The sequence below is a fragment of the Ilyonectria robusta genome, assembly GCF_021365365.1.
Source record: "Ilyonectria robusta strain PMI_751 chromosome Unknown BGZ61scaffold_23, whole genome shotgun sequence".
NCBI classification, from domain to species: Eukaryota; Fungi; Ascomycota; class Sordariomycetes; order Hypocreales; family Nectriaceae; genus Ilyonectria; species Ilyonectria robusta.
The window spans coordinates 377,499-394,860 of record NW_025764457.1 but is presented as its reverse complement, the minus strand read 5'-3'; the positions used below and the strand labels follow the sequence as shown (position 1 = coordinate 394,860).

Below are 17,362 nucleotides of genomic sequence, written 5' to 3'. Positions count from 1 at the left end.
CCAACCACAAGCTACCCCCCGTCCTTTAGGAGTACTCTGCTCCCTCCCGGGGATCTTCAACGTACTCGCTAGAAAACCCACAATGCCCCAAATTTTCTTCACCAGGGCCCTCCCTATGGCTGTCCGTAGCGCCCCATTTCAACGAGGCAAATGCTTCCTCTGGCTGCGGAGTGCCGTGTAGGTGATGACAGGCTGCTGCAATTGCGAGGCTGCAGCTCCCCACTACTGGGATTGCAGTTGGAAGGCGACGGAACCCCGTGAAAACAACAGCCAAGACCATTGCGAAAGATGTCATGGCTACTGCAATCATGGCAATAGGTGAGTACCCACACGTAGAGTACAGCGTTGTATCGCTTACAGTCCCGAGCATCGTGTCAGGCTCCGTTGATCTGTCAACCGCGACAACGAAGATGCTCTGAGATAGCATCCAGTGTATGAGAATCGATGCCAGCACCAACGGAACGCTCCAGCGGTATGGCAGCTGCAAGAAATAGCGAGACCGCTGTTCTCCTTTTGGATCTGATGAAACCCGCAATCCCTTCCGTTTCAGACCAAAGTCGCTCCATTCCTTAGCTGCGAGCATCCCTGTGAGCAGGCCATTATACTGAAAGTATAATCCTGAGAAAATAAATTGCGGGATATTGGCTAAAAGCACACTTAGTATGACTCTAGAGTCATTATTTCCAAAGTTATTTATCAACGACACTTCTGTCACTGCCCCAAAACCGAGGTCCCATAGGGTCTTAAGATCTTTGGGGCTACTAAGATTAAGGATGCCCCATATGATGAAAAACAATAGGACGCTCATAGAAGCTGAGTAACTAATCCCAAAGAGTCAGTCTTGAATTCTGGATGAATGTGTTGAGGCTTGCCCGCAAGGATCATACGGACTCAACAGCGACAATAAGAGAGGAGAGATCCTACATCACGAGGCTCATGATCCACCGACGTCGGGTAATGGCCGCTCCCCACCTCCTCTTAACTGGAACCCACGCACGAGGCCCAATCCAATCATGCTTTGCCCTTCGTGTAACATCCTTTGCCGAAGCGAGACAACTGTCTCTCGAGGCTCCGTCTGGAGTAGACAAGAAAGATCCAATGGCATCCCCAAGAGCAAGGAGCGCCTCCTCAGGCGGTCGTAAGGCTGCATATAGAAGAATGACAGCCTTTAAGGCGTTCGTGATAAGGACAATGGCGATGAGATTTGGGTTGAAATTGAGTCGACAGTGTTGGTCTACTCGCTTACTGAGACAGTACCGGATCCGATCACCAAACGGATCCCAATTATTCACCTGTTTCTTGACCGTCGGTAGCGAAGTCCGGCAATTATAAACAACGTCAACAGGAGCATTGTTGCATATCCAATCATATGCGTAATCAGTGATAACCGTCTTAAAGATGAAAGAATCTTCATAACGGGGTATTCCTTGCCAGTTCGGATCCTCGCCAGGCTCAGAAACTAACAAAACATGTTGACGGGATGTCTGAAATGACGTGGCATACTCGTTGATGCATTGGGAATTTGTGAGATTCTCAAGGTCGCCAGAGCTAGCGAGATCCCATAAATTTCCGATCGCTTCAAGTGCACCTGGGACCATATCAGGTAGACTCTGGTTCAGATTGCTCTGAAACTGCGTGGTCTGGTTCACCTGGTGAAACTTGGATGAGAAGGTTGAATTTGAATTAGTGGCCGTCTCATTAACTCCCACAATGATATAGTCAACAGTCGTTAGAGAGGAATAAACCACAGAGTTGTAGCTATGGAGAATGTTTAACAAGTAGCCCCATGACATAGAGATGGAATCGTGGAATGTTCATAAGACCTACAAGAGATGCAAAGGCGCTGATGACAGTGCTAATATCCCCCAGAGAATGGCTCTCTTCCGCGGAATGTCAACCAAGTTGCGTATGCTAGGTATTCCAATGTCCATCCACTTCCCTCTGCCGTGAGCCTTGTCGACTTCGCCGCGAGTCGGGGCGGATAAACACTGCATGCCATAGTTGCTTGCTGCCAAGAGTATGGAACTGAGTATGTTGATGAGAAGATGCAGCGTCACATTGATCTTGCGGATGTCCGAGCATGATCCCTCTTTGAGAATTCTCCGGCTGCCGTCTGTGGCGCCTCCACGTGGCAGAGTCGTAGACCAAATAGTGACGCCCAGATTGAGCGCGAAGACGATAATGCAGCTACTTGCACCGATGATGAGGCCGACCTTGCATGCCGATGCATTGGTGACTCGCTGGGGCGGTTGAATGCGTTCGTCGTTTGTGTCGAGAGAGGATAGTCTAGCTCGGCCTTCCCATTGCCTGGTCAGGCTACGGAGCTCAAACGCCATGAGGTATCTGTGAAGCTGAGTGAACGACGGAGTGGAAGTTTCCCCATTTGCGTCATAAACTCGAAATCCAATAATGTTGCCTGATGATAAAATGTTGGATCGGGCGGAGTCTGGGTGCCTTCGTTGGAGAGCTTTCGCCCCCAAACTGATTGAAGATCCAAAGGATCGCATTTGTGGACCAAGGTAACAATGGCTGATGCCTAAATAACGCAGGACAGTCCTGCAGTATAGTGGGGCTATTTTAGGAAAAAGGAAACAATACAGTAGCTAGATTGGCTGCGTTATGTAGTATTGTGTCGCGGGGACGCAGCACTCGCAGCCCAATTTCACTTGCCAAGAAACAGAAGTTCCAGCCCATCAGCTCAACTTTCAGGTGCGGACCAACAAATACAACCTGGCTCAATGTACAGTCCAATCATATTGTTTTCGCGGCCTCCATTATTCTATGCTCCGCGAGATGCGAGCCGCCAGGCTAGCGAGAAGCAAGGCAAGTTGAGGCGGGAAATAGGCGCGTGAGATGGCCTGGGCTTGCGCTCGCATCGTACAACATGCAGCCTTCCCTTCAGCCGCAGAAGCTGAACCTTTAGTGCTGACATGGTGGTCGTTACGTCGGCAAAGAAGGCTGGGCCGCATGTCCTCTTTTGCCAGCCGTACACATATGTATAGATCTACAGGTCGTATCGGCCGTATAGCAAAATGAACGAGGTGTTAGATTACCCCTCTTGCGGCGAAATACTGACCAGAATTGCACAATCCTCCGATATACCGGTATCCCGATACCCTGACCTTAGTCAGCGGGGGTGAAGTTGGTTGAGCGAGAAGCCCCTCTCGAGACACAAGGCTGCTGGAGCCACCCGAGCGCAAACAATACGTGGTGGACAGAGCGAAAGAGAAATGGAAACCGAACAACTCACCCGAAATGCAGATTGGCAATGGCTCTGGTGGTGATGTGTCGGCGAAAGCAGGGAGGGTCGAAATGCTACGTAGGATTAAGATCGGTTCTGGAACTGGAATTTCTTCTCAAGGGTGCAAGTGACTGTGAGACATAGCTAGCTGCTCTGCCACCGCAGAACTCTTAGTCGATATTGTGACACCTGCGCCCTTCCACATCGTCTGTCCAGAATGTCTTATGCTGCATGCGCCCAGTCATGTAATTGAATATACTCCTGAACGGCTAGAATATCACGGAAATTCGTATCAATTTGAGCTTGTTACTCTTTGAATTATGGATAGTCTTAGTCATGATCCCCAGGGAGCATTCCAGATGCCTAGCCACAGCACCATGTCGCATGACGAGATTTTATCATAACGCATCTCTTCAGTCAAATCAAATCTAAAGTGTCGTCCAGTTTTCTCTATGTCTTTATGTGAAATTCGTTACTCGGCAGCGGTTCTGTGAGAGCCCAGAGGATGCCATCTTCCACGACCTTGTCCCATCGCCTGGACGCAGATATCTTCTCGTCATACCATCGGAATCCGTGCGGAAGACCCATAAACAAGTTGACGTCTGTGGGAACCCTGTAGAATGTCAGTCAATTCTCTCCCGCGGAAGAGTTGTTTGCTTACCCAGCCTCGGTCAACATCTTGGCGTAAAGAAGGGCTTCGTCTCTCAAAGGGTCCAGCCCCACGATCCCGAGAACTGTCGGTGGCATTCCCTTGACTTGATCTGGCGAGGCATTGCCAGGATTCAACTTGGTGTCTTTGACATCGGGGTTCTCAACCTTGAGCAAATCGGAGAAGAAGCGAAGCTCTGTAACAGACAGTAACGGCGCCTTTTCGTTCAGCTTGTAGGAAGATACAGAATGGTGCTTCATCTTCTGGAGTTGGGGCTCGTAGCAATCGGGGTAGGCGAGGCAGGGAATCATGAGGACCTGGCCTGCGATTGGAGGCCGGGCATCAGTCTCCCTGGCGATATGTCTCTGAAGAGTCAGCGACGCAGAAAGCCAGCCTCCTGCGGATATCCCACCGACTATGACCTTCCTGGGATCGCCGCCAAACTTTTCCATGTTGTCGTGTGCCCACTCAAATGCATCTTCAGCGTCATTCCACTGGGTGGGATACGTGAACTCCGGAGTGTGTCGGTAGTTCACGTTGAGAACGGCAACCTGGGAACTGGAGGCGACTCGGGCGCAGATACTATCTTCCCCGTCCAAGGTGCCGATCAAAAAGCCGCCACCTTGGAAGTGGATGTACACAGGGAGAGGTGTTTCGTTGAGGATGGTGACAGGTCGATAACTGCGAGCTTCGATAAAGCTTCCATCTCGGGTTGGGATAAGATAGTCATGGGTATATACCCGATGCGCCAAGTGCTTCATTGTTGCAGCTGATTGAGCCTCTCGCTCTTGATTCGTTATCTTGCGCAGTTCAGATAGCGACAGCTCTTCTCCCGTGGATGCCGGTAAACTTGCTTCCAAAGCAAGCCACTCGTCGTCTATCCCCCCATAGGCAGAAAAGTCGCACATCGCGGCTTACACAATGGTGAAGGGGAGGTCGGGCGTCTTTTTGAGCAGTGAAATAGCGTCTCTCTAGAGTCGTGAGAGATCAGGATGTCAATAGGGAGTTCTCCACGTCGACCTGGTGGGAACCAGCTTGGCGGTATCGGCGGACGGCGATCCAGAAGGACCAGAAAAGCCACCGGTAGAGAATTTATGGAGGGTTCGTATCTGCTGTCTCTGTGATAAGTTAACGATATATTCGACAGAGCACGGCAGTGAAATGTTTGGAAATTAGATTTGTCAGATTCAGCCGCGGATCATCGGAATGAAGCTTCGGCTAACCACGGTGGAGCAGCGAGTTGGGAATGCCGGGGGTGGAGACGGGCCGAGGGAGCTTGAAGGCCCCTCAACGAACGAATAGGGAGTCTGATTCTATCGTTGAGTCTCTACATGATAGCATTGGTTCATCAATGATCAAAGTCATTCGGGCCGCATGATTACTGCTTAATTCAAACCACTTGGCCCAAATCATGTCGTAAGCAAGTCAACTTTCGAGCATCTAACCTGCTGAATAATAAGACAAACGCCAAGAGACATTAATTGTTGAAAATGCGTATATTATTATTATTTTAAGAAAAGACATGCCTTTTGGCTCATTCAATTCTGCTCGTGCCCCCTCTTTCGCAACCAATCACTCTCTCACTTGATTGCATTATAGTATGGGTATCATGGTGTCCTTCCCGATCATAAAACATCCGTATGCATGTTGAAGCATTCAATGGGCCTCCTAGGCCTGATGTTATTCGTCAATGCAATCGCCGTCCCACTTAGGAACTTCGGCGGCCATACGGCTCGAATGGGAACGCCACCGAGACGCCAGCCATGGCAATGAAGAGAGCCGCGCAAATGTACAAGGGAGCCGGGGTGTTGGTATCAGCCTCTGTCGCGATGACAGCGGACATGATACCCATGACTCGGTTGCAGGCCACGGCGATACCGTTTCCAGTGGCGCGGTGAGCACTGGGGAGAACCTCGGGGGTGTAAGCGTACAGGGTGCTATAGTAAATGTTGATGAAGAAGGCGATGAGACAGGTAAATGCGGTGTCCTGTGCAGCAGTCTGGACAGCTGTGTAGGCGAAGAAGAAGGCCATTGTGATGAGAGCACCAATAACCATGGTATACTTGCGGCCGAGTTTCGTGTTGCACATAAAACCAGCAAGGATGGGCCCAGGGATACCACTGATATTAGTCAGAGTGTAGTTACGCCATGTCTCCAACACTGTCCGGTTGAAGACTCTGCCATTGTTTGCCAGGTACGTGCTAAACTCAGGGTCAACATTTAAATTCTCAGCATCTCGGGGACAATGGCCAAATCCGCAAGGCAGGCCAAAATATACTCACGGCAGGAAAACGTAGAACAGGGGGTAAGCCAGACCGATCAATGTCCACGACAGAAAGATCAATAAGGTCGAGGTCGTCATGGGCTTGTTGCTGAAGAGGCCGCGAACATGGACCATGGTCTCAGCGACGGAGAAGCGGTCCTTGCTGTGGGCGGATTTGATGGTGCCGCACGCCTCCAGCTTTTCTAGGGTCAGGGAACAGGGTCGGTTGTACGTGGTGGACAGGAACTGGAGCGTCTCGATCAACTCGGCCTCCTTGCCAACTCCCAAGAGGTACTTGGGCGTCTCGCGCAGTCTCACGACCGTGATGCGGAGCACGGACATGACGAAGACAATAGAGCCTCCAGTGAACATGACATATCGCCATCCCCAGTTACCGTCCTTGGTGCACGTCTCGACATCGGCGCAGTTCCACTTCTCGGGCACCATGAATCCCCAGGCGATGAATCCCGTCACGGCCTGGCCAATGCCCCACCAGCAGGCGAGAAGAGTGAGCAGCCACTGCTTGTTGCTGGGTAGGTACTCGAGGAAAACGGCCGTATCCATAATGAGATTGCCGCCGGCGCCGAAGCTGAGCAGGGCTACAAAGAAGCCAAGCGAGGGCCAGTTGGGCATAGCACCGGCGACGATACAAGCGCCAGAACAGATGAAGAGGGAGATGTTGAAGGCATGCTTGCGGCCAATCATGTCAGCGCTGAGGCCCCAGAACAAGGCGCCCAGCAACATTCCGACGTAGGTTGCAATGGTGAGGCCATTTGCGTATCCCTTTTGGCCAAACTCCTTGAACGCCTGTCCGGCGATGATGGATTGGAAGAGGGTGATCATAGAGTCCACAGCATAGCTTAATGGATCATCAGTGTCAGTAAGAGCGCCAACCGACGGGAATAGTAGCCTACGCTAGGTTTCTTACCCGAAGCCGTTGAGGAACAGCAGCTTGAGATGGTAGTTGGTCCATCCAATCTCGTCAATAGCCTGGAATCCTGGTTAGACCGGTGACACTCCATGGCTGAACGCGGCGTACATTGTTGACGAGGTGCATCTTCAGGTTAAGCGCCGGGTCGATGTCCTGCAGGTCGAGGATATCCTGGCCGCCGGAGAAGACAGAGCCCTCAGCACTAGCGACCTCTTCAGGACCCAAGTCGCCGGTGGCCTTGCCGTCTCTCTCCATCTCGGCCGTGTCCCTGCTTATTTTGGCGTGAGACATGTTTGTGTGAGGATTCGTTTGCTCACGTGTGCACCGAAAAAGTCAGAGGTTGGAAGGAATGCGTGTCAGAAGTCTAAACCCGAAAAATCAGGGTTTTATGGCTGCCCGGGAAATGCTCAGAGCGGAGATGATGCAGTGGTGAGGGTGGGGACATTCGGTGGGATGTTCGTTATCGCGGGCTTCAATGGAGTATCTTGAGGGTGAAGTTGGGGACCTCTGAGTGGCCACGCGGGGCAACGTGCTCGCGAGTCACACGATGAGAGGCAGATCGACAGTGAAACTTCCTTGCCAGCGTAACACGCACTAGACCTCTAGAGGCAAACCAGTGGCTAGCCCACCAGGCTCGCGGGCACGTGTGGTCGGACGGATGTAACGTAGGCAGAGGCTTCAAGCGACAATACAGACGATTTCAGTGGCTCTACGTCATTAATAAATTGATAGATTGCTGGTGGTGTTGTTGTGGGGAGAACACTGCATGATGCGACTGTCACTGGAATGGAGCTATCTTGTTGGCCATGATTCCTCCATCTCCACTGTTCGCACCCCTGAATAACGAGACATTACCGTATCAATTGAGGGCAAGGGCACCTGCCGGATACAGATGAAGTCTTTCAAGTGTAACTTACTTAGCTATCAGATAGACAGAAGTGAGGTGATTTAGCATGCATTTCGTAGAAAGGCATTGGACAGCCTACTCAAGCCCGTCCCCCCTCGGATGTCGCAACCGAACGCCTTGCATCTCTTGTGGTCCTCCAGGTTCCCGAATATATTGGCACGTTTTGACTTTGTATGTGAAGACCCTCACCATTTGATCCCTTAGCTCCTTCCATTTCATTCCCTCTGCCCAGTTTGCGACAGGAGACATTGCGGCATTTAACGCGAACCGGCCTCGGGATCTCGAGGGCGTTCTGCAAAGCCTGCGACGGGATGTCGAGGTTTGTCCTTGGATTTGGAACAGCTGCGATCATTCTAAATGGCCTGCCCGATCTTACCAAGATCAAAATTAATTATTTGAGAAAGGGACAAGACGTTTTGCAAGCTGTGGCAAAGAAAGCCAACAGAGACTGCTCAACATCCAACAAGCTATTGATCATATTGGTGTCTTCACATCTACAGGACTCTGGACTGACTTTTTCAAAGTACGATGACAATTATTTGCGTGTGATGAAAGGATAGTTCGCTTTGTTAAGGGCGAGTCTCAAGGCCCATGGCCAAAAAAGGCCATTTTCTTTCTTCGTGGTTCTAGTTTCAAACCCAAAACTTCTATAGTTGCTAGATATGAGGCCTTTCCATCTGATCGAACACGGTTCATAATGTGATGGGGCAAACGGTCCACCTGGAGTTTAACACAGTAGGGGAGGCCGGAAGCTAGTTTTGGCATTCCCTTCTCTAATTACGACGATACCTTTAGTCTCAGTCTGCTCCTTACAATAGCTATCGCAGCAGCTCTTATCGATATTTCTTATTCTTTTCTTCTTGGAGATATTCAGCAGCAATTGATCAATTGCTCACTTTATCCTCGGCCCTTAGGAGACTGCTTTTCTGTTGTCTCTTCTTATCTCTTATCCCTCTGCAGCGCCTACCGTACGGACGGGTGTGGTCTGCACTAAAGACCTCCCCACCAACAAAATAAACAAACTCTTGCGATATAAATACCATGTAAAATCCAATGGCCGTCGCCAATGTATTGTCAAGTTTCGTGAATGTCTCAGTAGAAATGGCATTGGCTTATTGGCAGCGCGGCCTGGTCTGAAAGGCTCATGACTCCATCTCCGTAAACAGATCACTGAGCGTGAATTTAATTCACCAATCGTTTTGGGTATCAGAGGCACGATTCTGGACCAAGCAGGGAGAGGCTAGATGCACACAATACACTTTGAGAATTTGGCCATTCTGGCGCTGTCTCACATAGTCCCCTCTCTTCAGGACCAAGGAGCCAGTAAGGCTGTCATGATAACATGGGCTGAGCGGGCTTGTCACGTGATGACAGGAGGCAACCCACCTGCATCACGCCCCCGCAGGAAAAGCTAGATGGATCATCACTTTGAGAGACTACTTACGGAACCCTTGCTACGCATCGCTTCCTAGTCTAGATCACATCTTGCTTTTCCTTTTGCCCTTGCTTCTCCCTCTTTCGTTGGTGATACCTCACAGGGCTTCTTTCGAATCCCATGTATCAGCAGCATGATGATTACACGAAACTACCCTAAATATATCCAAGGTGTCTAAAGATGCGCTTAGAAATAGATAACAGAGTACAACAACAAATCTCTTAGGCTCCAGCTTCAACCATCTGGTCGCTTGGAGCACGTCCACTTTCGAGGACTCCGATGGGACTGATTGGGACGTGCTAGCTGAGGTCCAGACTAATTGACAAAGAGACCAGCCCGTGAAGATGGACACGCTCAAATGCACTCTTGACGCACCCGGAGCGAGGAATACACATCAGAAAATGGCCTCGCTTTGCGACCTCTGGAGATGCATCAATCTGGATCTAGGACCCACTTATTATGACCCCTGTAGATACATACACCCCGTACCATAGTTAAGCACGCACACCCCACCCCTACCACAACTTTCCTCCTTCCTTCAACCCTCTAGGCATCATCGTCATTTCTCCAACCACTTTCTTTGTCTTTCTCCAGCATCAACAAACCATCAACAAACCCGACGCCATCATGGCCGCTGCATCGCCGATTGATACAGTATCATCCTGGGACTCATCCTTGGCGTTGGCGCCTATCTCAACCAAGACTTCAACAGTACCATCGCTTGATATGGCGTCGCCGGCAATCCAGTTCACCACTATCAAGAGGCTTTTCGATGAGATCGACCGCACTGCTGGAGATGCTCTTACCGTCCATGGTAATTAAGGCGCATGTACCTATTCTTGTTCTTTTACTAATATTCTTCAAGATGTATCCGTCCAGCAGTTTGCTGAGATTGAGAAGACAAGAGACAAACGCAAAAGAAGATTCCGATTCCACTTCTCCGCTGCTACCAAGATTCTCATCATCACTATTCCAACTGGATTACACGAACAAGTTCACCATTGGATTCGGGATAGCATCATTATTGCCATCTCTCAGATGGGGTTAAGGGATGCCTGGAGAGCCGTGGGCGCTACAACATTTCAAGTACAATCCCCGCACTTCAGTAGTGGAGAAGGCGACTCGGCGGGAGGCCCAAGACCACAACGGAGTGGTGGTAGAAGTTGGCCAACCCTTGTTATTGAAGCAGGGTACTCGCAGACACTGCAAGAAATGAGGCAACGTATGAGATGGTGGTTTGGTGCATCAAACCACGAGGTCAAGATTGTTCTTTTGGCCAAGCTCAACCGCAACGCAAGAAACATTACAATCGAGAAATGGATTGAGGTCCCAGCGCAGATCCGACCTGGCGCTACCAACACACGCGCGGCGGCTCAGCTCGAGCCTGACTGCAGCCAGACGATCAGTATTACACAGAATCCTGGCAATCCTGGCAATCCCGTATCGTACGATATCACTAGAGGGGATCTACGACTGGAGTTTGATCTTTTGTTCTTGAGACAGCCAGGCGGCGGAGAGAGCGATATTATCATTAGTATGGAGCGCCTTAGAGTGTATGCAGAGTGTGTCTGGGAAGAAGAGGTTTAGTTAGTTAGGAGGAACGGCAAGTTGAAGGACTAGAGATTGCGCTGAGCATCGAGATCTGCGTCAGCTTATATGAATCAACATGATCACATACTACGCGGAAATGGGTAGCTACGTTCCAGGCTAGCTCTGTCGTATTTCGATCATGGGGCAATTCATATGTTCTCACACTGTCATACAACATCTTTTCTTCGCAGTCCTACAATATGATAATTAAAGTAAAATGCCTTAAATCTAGTGACCGACCATCGACTGGAAGACGGCAGAGAACCTCTCTCCAACCGGCTTCGCGTCGTCCACAATCTTTCGCATCGCCTTCAACTCCTCGTCCGTCAGCACGACATCTCGAGATGCCCAATTTTCTTCCAGGCGCGAGGCCTTGGTCGTGCCTGGGATAGTAATCAACCCCTGCGCAGCAACCCAAGCTAGCGCGATCTGTGCAACCGTGCAGCCCTTTGCTGTGGCCAATTGCTTGATCTCGTCCACGATGGCCTTGTTTTTATAGAAGTTTTCGCCCTGGAACTTGGGGACTAGGATGGTGTCAATCAGTCTTACTATGGTCAAAGAACTATTGTAAGCACATATGGTGACCTACCAGTGCGTCGGAAATCATCAGGCGCAAAGTCATCGGGGGACTTGAACTGGAAGTCATCCACGAGCCAGCCGTGTCCCAACGGGCTGAATGCCACAAATGCCACACCCAATTCCTTAGCTGTCTCGATAAGGCCATTGGTCTCGTGCAATGTCTCGAAGGCCGAGTACTCAGCTTGAATGGCATCGATCTTGGCGACTTGAAAATGTTAGCGTTTGCCATTGCGTAGTCACCAGCATACGAACTCGAGTTTGCCTTGCGCAAGGTCTCAGCAGAGCATTCAGATAGACCAATGTATTTGGTCTTTCCAGCGCGGCGGAGTTCCTCTAGGGCGCCAATGGACTCCTCGAGGGGAGTATCTTGATTGCAGAGTCAGGACCAATCCGAACAAGTTTGTATAGGGATCTCCACGCACTGGGATCGATTCTGTGGAGATAATAGAGATCAGGAGTGAAACCGAGCCTATCAATTGTCCCCTCGATATATTCCTTGATGTGAGCTGCTGAGTTGGTCACTGCTGGGACAGGTCCGAACACATCAAATCCGCATTTGGACGCCACTGTGAGACATCTAGCGTAAGCTATTACGGATCGTGTAGAACCTAAGGGTAATTATGATGCTCACCAAAAAGCTTATCACGGACATTATGCTTCTTAATGAAGTCCCCAAGCAGCTTCTCGTTTGCGCCACTCTTGTAGGCAACCTAAACCCCGAAGCAATTAGAATCAAAACTTTCTGTTTCCTTTACAGGTAGGTGCCTTACCGCTGTATCCCAAAACGTGCAGCCAAGCTGGACCGCTTTCAAGAGGACTGGCTCGGCCTGCTCGAGGTTCATATCGGACCCCATGGCAGCACTTAGACCCATGGCACCAAAGCCGGGGACAGGGACCTGTTGGCCGCCAAACGGAAGTGAGTTGACCATGCTGGTAATTCGGTAGTCTGAAAAAGGGTCAGTGTGACGACGCCTCAACGCCACGAAAGGAACCCCTTGTCCTCTCGGGCGAGGAGGATGCGAGGCTTACACTTGAAATGGCGATACGTCGACTGTGATAGATATCGTGCAAATCGCATGAATGTGGAGGGAAAGGATTGACACCCAGGAATGCGGCTCACCAGATATTAAAACAACTGCTATATTTAAGCTTCTCAAGCCATTTCGATGTAATAGCCTCCTATTTTTCCACAAATGCGCCGGTCATAGTGCCGTAGTTACGGAATGAAGGCTAATCGCCGATACATCCGGCCACATCGGTCACAATGACGTCGCTTTAGTGCTGAACGGGAATATCCCCACTGCAATTGAGAGTTTGATGCCAGATCCGTACTGGACAGATTATTAGACCGGACACGTAGTTGGCTTTTTTAACTCGCCCTGTCTTAGTCAAGGAGGAGCCATTCCTCAATGCATTGGGTCCGTTTGTGGGTAAAGGGGGTAAGACGGTTGCATATAACTAATGAAGGGTCCAGTCCAGCCACACGTCGCATCTTGATTTGCCGTTCTCATCCCTTTTCACAGGCCATCTGAGCCATGAATTCGCCCCTATGCGACTGTGGCCCTCGAGCCAATGCCTCAGCAGTCGGGGGCGAAAAATGAAGACAAAGATTGGACGGGCGTGACAAACACGACGGAGAAAAAAAACGACAGAGTCAGCTCCATCAACGGGCATGTCGTATGTTTCCAAACCCATTTGTTCTTTCTGGGCTGCGCAAAGAGCATACGAGGAATACAGTCCTGTGGGTATCCGAGACCTGTAAACGCAACACGTCGAACAAGAGCAATAGCTCCGGCCGCCAGGCTGCAAAGGTACTATTCGGTATTGACTAGGACATGCAGATTGATACTTTGTAGGACTCATAGCTCAGTTGCTCTGCCCCGAGTCGTTCCTGTCGTTCTGCATTGAGTGCGCACGGCGGTAATCGCCGTCAATCCTGGATGAACAGGATAAAATACTATGGAACATGTAAAGAAAAGAACTTGAGCTAAATTTGGGTTGGCAGGCAATTTATTGCTGCGACCCCCATTCTGTTGCGGTCCTGCAACATGCGAGAGAATCTAGGAGAGTGACCCACGGCCAAAGACTTCATGGGTGAACGTTTGTTTAAGAAGGATCGATAACGGGTTGTCATTGATGGCCACAGGGCCTTGTTGATCCGCTGAGGTGTGTTTATTACAAAAGAAGGCGAGCCCTTCGGCAATTCTCCAAACCGTCCCCTGATCCAGCAAACGGTCTTGCGGTGACAACGCACATACGAGTTTCTTCCGTATTTCCGGTCTCGGGCAATTTGACTAACCAAAGCGACTGGGTAAATGTGACCTAGGACAAGACGGATCAAAGACCCCGCTACTCATCGAGCCCCGCATCATTTCCGGCAAACTATCGAGAAAATCCACCGCCGCGGTGAGACCCCTCTTTGCTGACCATTTGCCTTGTCATCAAACATTTTGGCAGTCTACTTAAGAGAATTATCCCCTCAAAGAGAGAATCAATTGATAACACCAAATACATCACCATGTCGACGCCTACTGGATCTGGTGCTCCCTTCCGGGCCGAGCACATGGGCTCTTTGCTGCGGCCGCAGCGCCTCCTCGACGTGCGGGAGCAGATCCGAGAGAAGGGCGTCTCCCCCGAGGAGGCTGGACTTCCTGCCGTCGAGAAGGAGGCCGTTGCCGACGTGGTCAAGCTGCAGCGCGAGCTCGGATACAAGGCCGTCACCAGCGGAGAGTTCAACCGCACGCGCTTCTGGGGTCTCATGTGGGATGAGTTCGAGGGCGCCACCCGCCTCCAGGATGCCGACGGGAGTCTTTTCCGTCTGTATCACCCGGATGTAGTGAGCTTGATTGAGAAGGACCGACACGTCATGCCTGGTGACTCTGTCATCGCTGGTGGCAAGCTTTCTCACAACCCCGAAAAGTCCGTCTCCAACCTCCACGAGCTGCGACTCGTTCAGCAGTCCGTCCCTAAGGAAGATTGGGCAGCAATCAAACTCACCATGATTACTCCGGCTTGGTTCCACATGAGATACAGCCAGGGAAAGGCTTACGCGCCCGAGGCCTATGCCAATGATGCCGAGTATTTCAAGGATGTCGCGAAGGTGTACCAGGCCGAGTTGGCCCAACTCTACGAGGCCGGTCTGCGCAACGTTCAGTTTGACGACCCTGGTATGGCTTGTAAGTTTAAACCTAACCCAAAATTCTTTAAGTAAGAGATTCTGACCTATCAGACTTCTGCTCTCAGAAGTTCCGTGACGGTTGGGCCGCCGACTTCAAGAACATCGGGTCCGTTGAGGACCTTCTCGATGCCTACATCGCTCTTTACAACGACTCAATTTCCAAGTGCCCTGCCGATATGCACACTGGAATTCATCTGTGCCGTGGCAACTTTGTAAGTGCTCTCCGAAACTAGTCTAAAGCGACTAGATCTAACGAGCTAGATTGGCGGCCGCCACTTCGCCGAGGGATCGTACGACATCATCGCCGAGAAGCTGTTCAAGAACTTGAACGTCAACACTTTCTATCTGGAGTACGACAACGAGCGCTCTGGCGGCTTTGAACCCCTTCAACACCTGCCCAAGAACAAGAACGTTGTCGTCGGCGTCATCAGCACCAAGTTGCCCCAGCTCGAGGACAAGGAGGAGATGAAGAAGCGCGTCCTCTCTGCCGCCGAGTGGGTCGCCAAGGGAACCGGCGAGACTCGTGAGGAGGCTCTCAAGAGAGTGTATGTGAGCCCCCAGTGCGGCTTCAGCACTCACGAGACTGGATACCCTCTGGGATTGGCCGAGGAGAAGGCCAAGCTTGCCCTTGTTCGGGAGATTGCTGATGAGATCTGGGGCGAGCCTTGATTGTACATGAGTAGTAAAATGGAGATGTTTGATGAAATTCCGTGGTCTTGATATGTGTAATATGTGAAGTTCGAGGACCATATCTGCTATGGACTACCCGCGATTCCGTAACGATATTTACACAGGCGGGTATCTGTTGGGCTAGGTAGTTCTCCTGTCTCCCCCATTAAGTGATTGATTACAAAAGTCGCGGACAGCCACAAAAGTGCGGGCGGCAATTACCACTATATTATCAGGATTTTCTCGATGAACAAACTTCAATAAGGGATGTTAAGGGTATTGAAGTGATAAGAAAAATCAGAGTATCGTAAAATACTTGAAGATTTTCTTTAAAGAATAAGGGCGAGGCATGAAAACGCTTAGTTGGCTACATGGACAAACGGGCAGTAAAAAAGCGACAAAGTAAGGAAAATTAATCATTGCCTAACTGATCTCGGTCTCTCGAGTAGGTAGAATTGCAGGATGACAATTTCGTAGAGAGTTTCTGCTCTGGTCTGGCTATGTAGACTAGACGCATATGGTCAATGGCTTCTCTTCCAATAAGCTGATCCACCAACACGAGATGGGAGTAGGTTTGGCTGGTCCATGCGAGTCCATATTCACCAAGTACGATCCGCCAGATATTGTTAAAATGGCACATGAAATGAGTCAAAAGACTTATTGCAGTGATTGATTTCAAAGCCTTCCTCTTCAATCTCAGAGCTGAAAGGGAAGTGAGGGTGTCGATGTGGGTGGAGATACCAAGACGCTTTCTGCCTGCGACGATGCCACAGCGAATTCATGTAATAGCTAACCTTTCGTTGCCTTTCTCGTCATTCCCTTATTTCTACGTCGTTTGTTGATTCCATTGCCTCAGCTGATGCTGGATCTCCCTCGAGCGAGAAGAGCTTGCTATATGTGGTCTCCGGAAGGGTTCCGGAAGGATCTAATATTCAATCACACAATCTAGAATGTCTAGAATAACAGAATCAATGAGATAGTCATTCAGCGTAAACTAAGTGATAACGTTGTCAATGAGGTGGATGATATGATTAGCGGCGTTTCTAAGGACCATGGTGCCATCTCTTGCGACTCGGAGGGCGGTGCGATAGTTTCGTCTGCGTGATAGAGTGCCCAGAGATGCACAACTCACCTGGAGCGAGGCAGATTCCTCTGAAGGCGAATGACGTTTTCAGTGAGTGGCAACGCGTGATGCAAGGAATGAAGTGTCATAGAGATAATGTAGTGTCACATCGATCCCTCTGTTGGCGTTAGGGCGTCGAGGCGTCAAACGGAACCTACCAAGAGGCTTCAGCACCTGCAATCTCTTTCCCAAGCCCCGGCCTGCAAAGTCCCACGCAAGAAATACAGCGCACCGCAGCTTTTATCATGAGTATTGCTATTCGTACCACACCTGTCACCCAAAACTACGAAGTACAGGATAAATAAGTTAGGGAACGCTCCGAACGTTGAACTGAAGGTACCCTCTACCATCCCGGGGAGAATTTCTATGCCACTCTGCAATCAACGTATATACCTCAATAATCGACCACCCACCATCAAGGAGCTGATCCATCTACACGGGCGCCAAACGCCTGACATCTTCCGTAGTATAGTGGTCAGTATGCAAGCTTGTCACGCTTGAGACCCGGGTTCAATTCCCGGCGGGAGAGATCCAGCCACATGTGTTACACATGACATTGAATTATTTTTTTCATTTTTGTTGGTGGAATTGACAATACATTTCAATCGCGGCTATGTTTCTACACGTTGCGTCAATTCAGTCAGTCCTCTTTGTAATTCTCTTTCCATTCATAATACACCGTCTTGCCTTTTTCTTCTTTTGTCTTTTCCGTGCATCTATTTTCTCATTCTCCTTCACAGATGCGTAGCTTGACACAGCACTTCCACCTAACCAGATTGACTGAAAGCGCCCTGAAT

The 17,362-nt window shown here is 50.1% G+C and overlaps 6 protein-coding genes and 1 non-coding gene across 7 annotated transcripts; 3 read left to right on the top strand and 4 right to left on the bottom strand.

The window, feature by feature from the left end:
• Positions 1-25: 25 nt before the first annotated feature.
• BGZ61DRAFT_363220 (uncharacterized protein) lies at positions 26-2,336 on the bottom strand (the record flags this gene model as incomplete). Its single annotated transcript, XM_046241416.1, has 3 exons — positions 26-821; positions 925-1,758; positions 1,828-2,336. 3 exons carry the CDS (start codon positions 2,334-2,336, stop codon positions 26-28), a joined length of 2,139 nt encoding a protein of 712 aa, XP_046098954.1.
• A 1,183-nt stretch (positions 2,337-3,519) lies between these two features.
• BGZ61DRAFT_509096 (Alpha/Beta hydrolase protein) lies at positions 3,520-5,073 on the bottom strand. The gene is made up of 2 exons (XM_046251989.1): positions 3,903-5,073; positions 3,520-3,854 (listed from the first exon to the last, which is right to left on the bottom strand). Exons 1-2 carry the CDS (start codon positions 4,796-4,798, stop codon positions 3,692-3,694), a joined length of 1,059 nt encoding a protein of 352 aa, XP_046098953.1. The 5' UTR covers positions 4,799-5,073; the 3' UTR covers positions 3,520-3,691.
• Positions 5,074-5,598: 525 nt separating this feature from the next.
• Positions 5,599-7,339, bottom strand: BGZ61DRAFT_363229 (major facilitator superfamily domain-containing protein; the record flags this gene model as incomplete). Its single annotated transcript, XM_046241417.1, has 4 exons — positions 5,599-6,091; positions 6,173-7,012; positions 7,082-7,143; positions 7,193-7,339. 4 exons carry the CDS (start codon positions 7,337-7,339, stop codon positions 5,599-5,601), a joined length of 1,542 nt encoding a protein of 513 aa, XP_046098952.1.
• A 2,538-nt stretch (positions 7,340-9,877) lies between these two features.
• Positions 9,878-11,206, top strand: BGZ61DRAFT_592023 (uncharacterized protein). Its single transcript, XM_046256707.1, has 2 exons — positions 9,878-10,240; positions 10,292-11,206. The coding sequence occupies exons 1-2, from the start codon at positions 10,054-10,056 to the stop codon at positions 11,011-11,013; spliced, it is 909 nt and encodes a 302-aa protein (XP_046098951.1). The 5' UTR covers positions 9,878-10,053; the 3' UTR covers positions 11,014-11,206.
• Positions 11,207-11,244: 38 nt separating this feature from the next.
• Positions 11,245-12,524, bottom strand: BGZ61DRAFT_362996 (putative aldo-keto reductase; the record flags this gene model as incomplete). Its single annotated transcript, XM_046241400.1, has 6 exons — positions 11,245-11,540; positions 11,606-11,800; positions 11,848-11,961; positions 12,018-12,161; positions 12,227-12,305; positions 12,366-12,524. The coding sequence occupies 6 exons, from the start codon at positions 12,522-12,524 to the stop codon at positions 11,245-11,247; spliced, it is 987 nt and encodes a 328-aa protein (XP_046098950.1).
• A 1,589-nt stretch (positions 12,525-14,113) lies between these two features.
• On the top strand, positions 14,114-15,442 carry BGZ61DRAFT_537233 (uncharacterized protein; the record flags this gene model as incomplete). The annotated part of the gene is made up of 3 exons (XM_046254506.1): positions 14,114-14,771; positions 14,825-14,985; positions 15,035-15,442. The coding sequence occupies 3 exons, from the start codon at positions 14,114-14,116 to the stop codon at positions 15,440-15,442; spliced, it is 1,227 nt and encodes a 408-aa protein (XP_046098949.1).
• Positions 15,443-17,022: 1,580 nt separating this feature from the next.
• Positions 17,023-17,094, top strand: BGZ61DRAFT_t183. The gene has a single exon. It is a non-coding gene; the product is annotated as a tRNA-Asp (tRNA).
• The last annotated feature ends 268 nt before the right edge of the window (positions 17,095-17,362 follow it).

Excerpts from the sequence above, each read along its gene's own strand:
- BGZ61DRAFT_509096 (XM_046251989.1), bottom strand. The coding sequence starts at position 4,798 with ATGTGCGACTTTTCTGCCTATGGGGGGATAGACGACGAGTGGCTTGCT. Across the intron at positions 3,855-3,902 it reads AAGATGTTGACCGAGGCTGG|GGTTCCCACAGACGTCAACT; the intron begins GTAAGCAAACAA and ends GACATTCTACAG.
- BGZ61DRAFT_592023 (XM_046256707.1), top strand. The coding sequence starts at position 10,054 with ATGGCCGCTGCATCGCCGATTGATACAGTATCATCCTGGGACTCATCC. Across the intron at positions 10,241-10,291 it reads AGATGCTCTTACCGTCCATG|ATGTATCCGTCCAGCAGTTT; the intron begins GTAATTAAGGCG and ends ATATTCTTCAAG.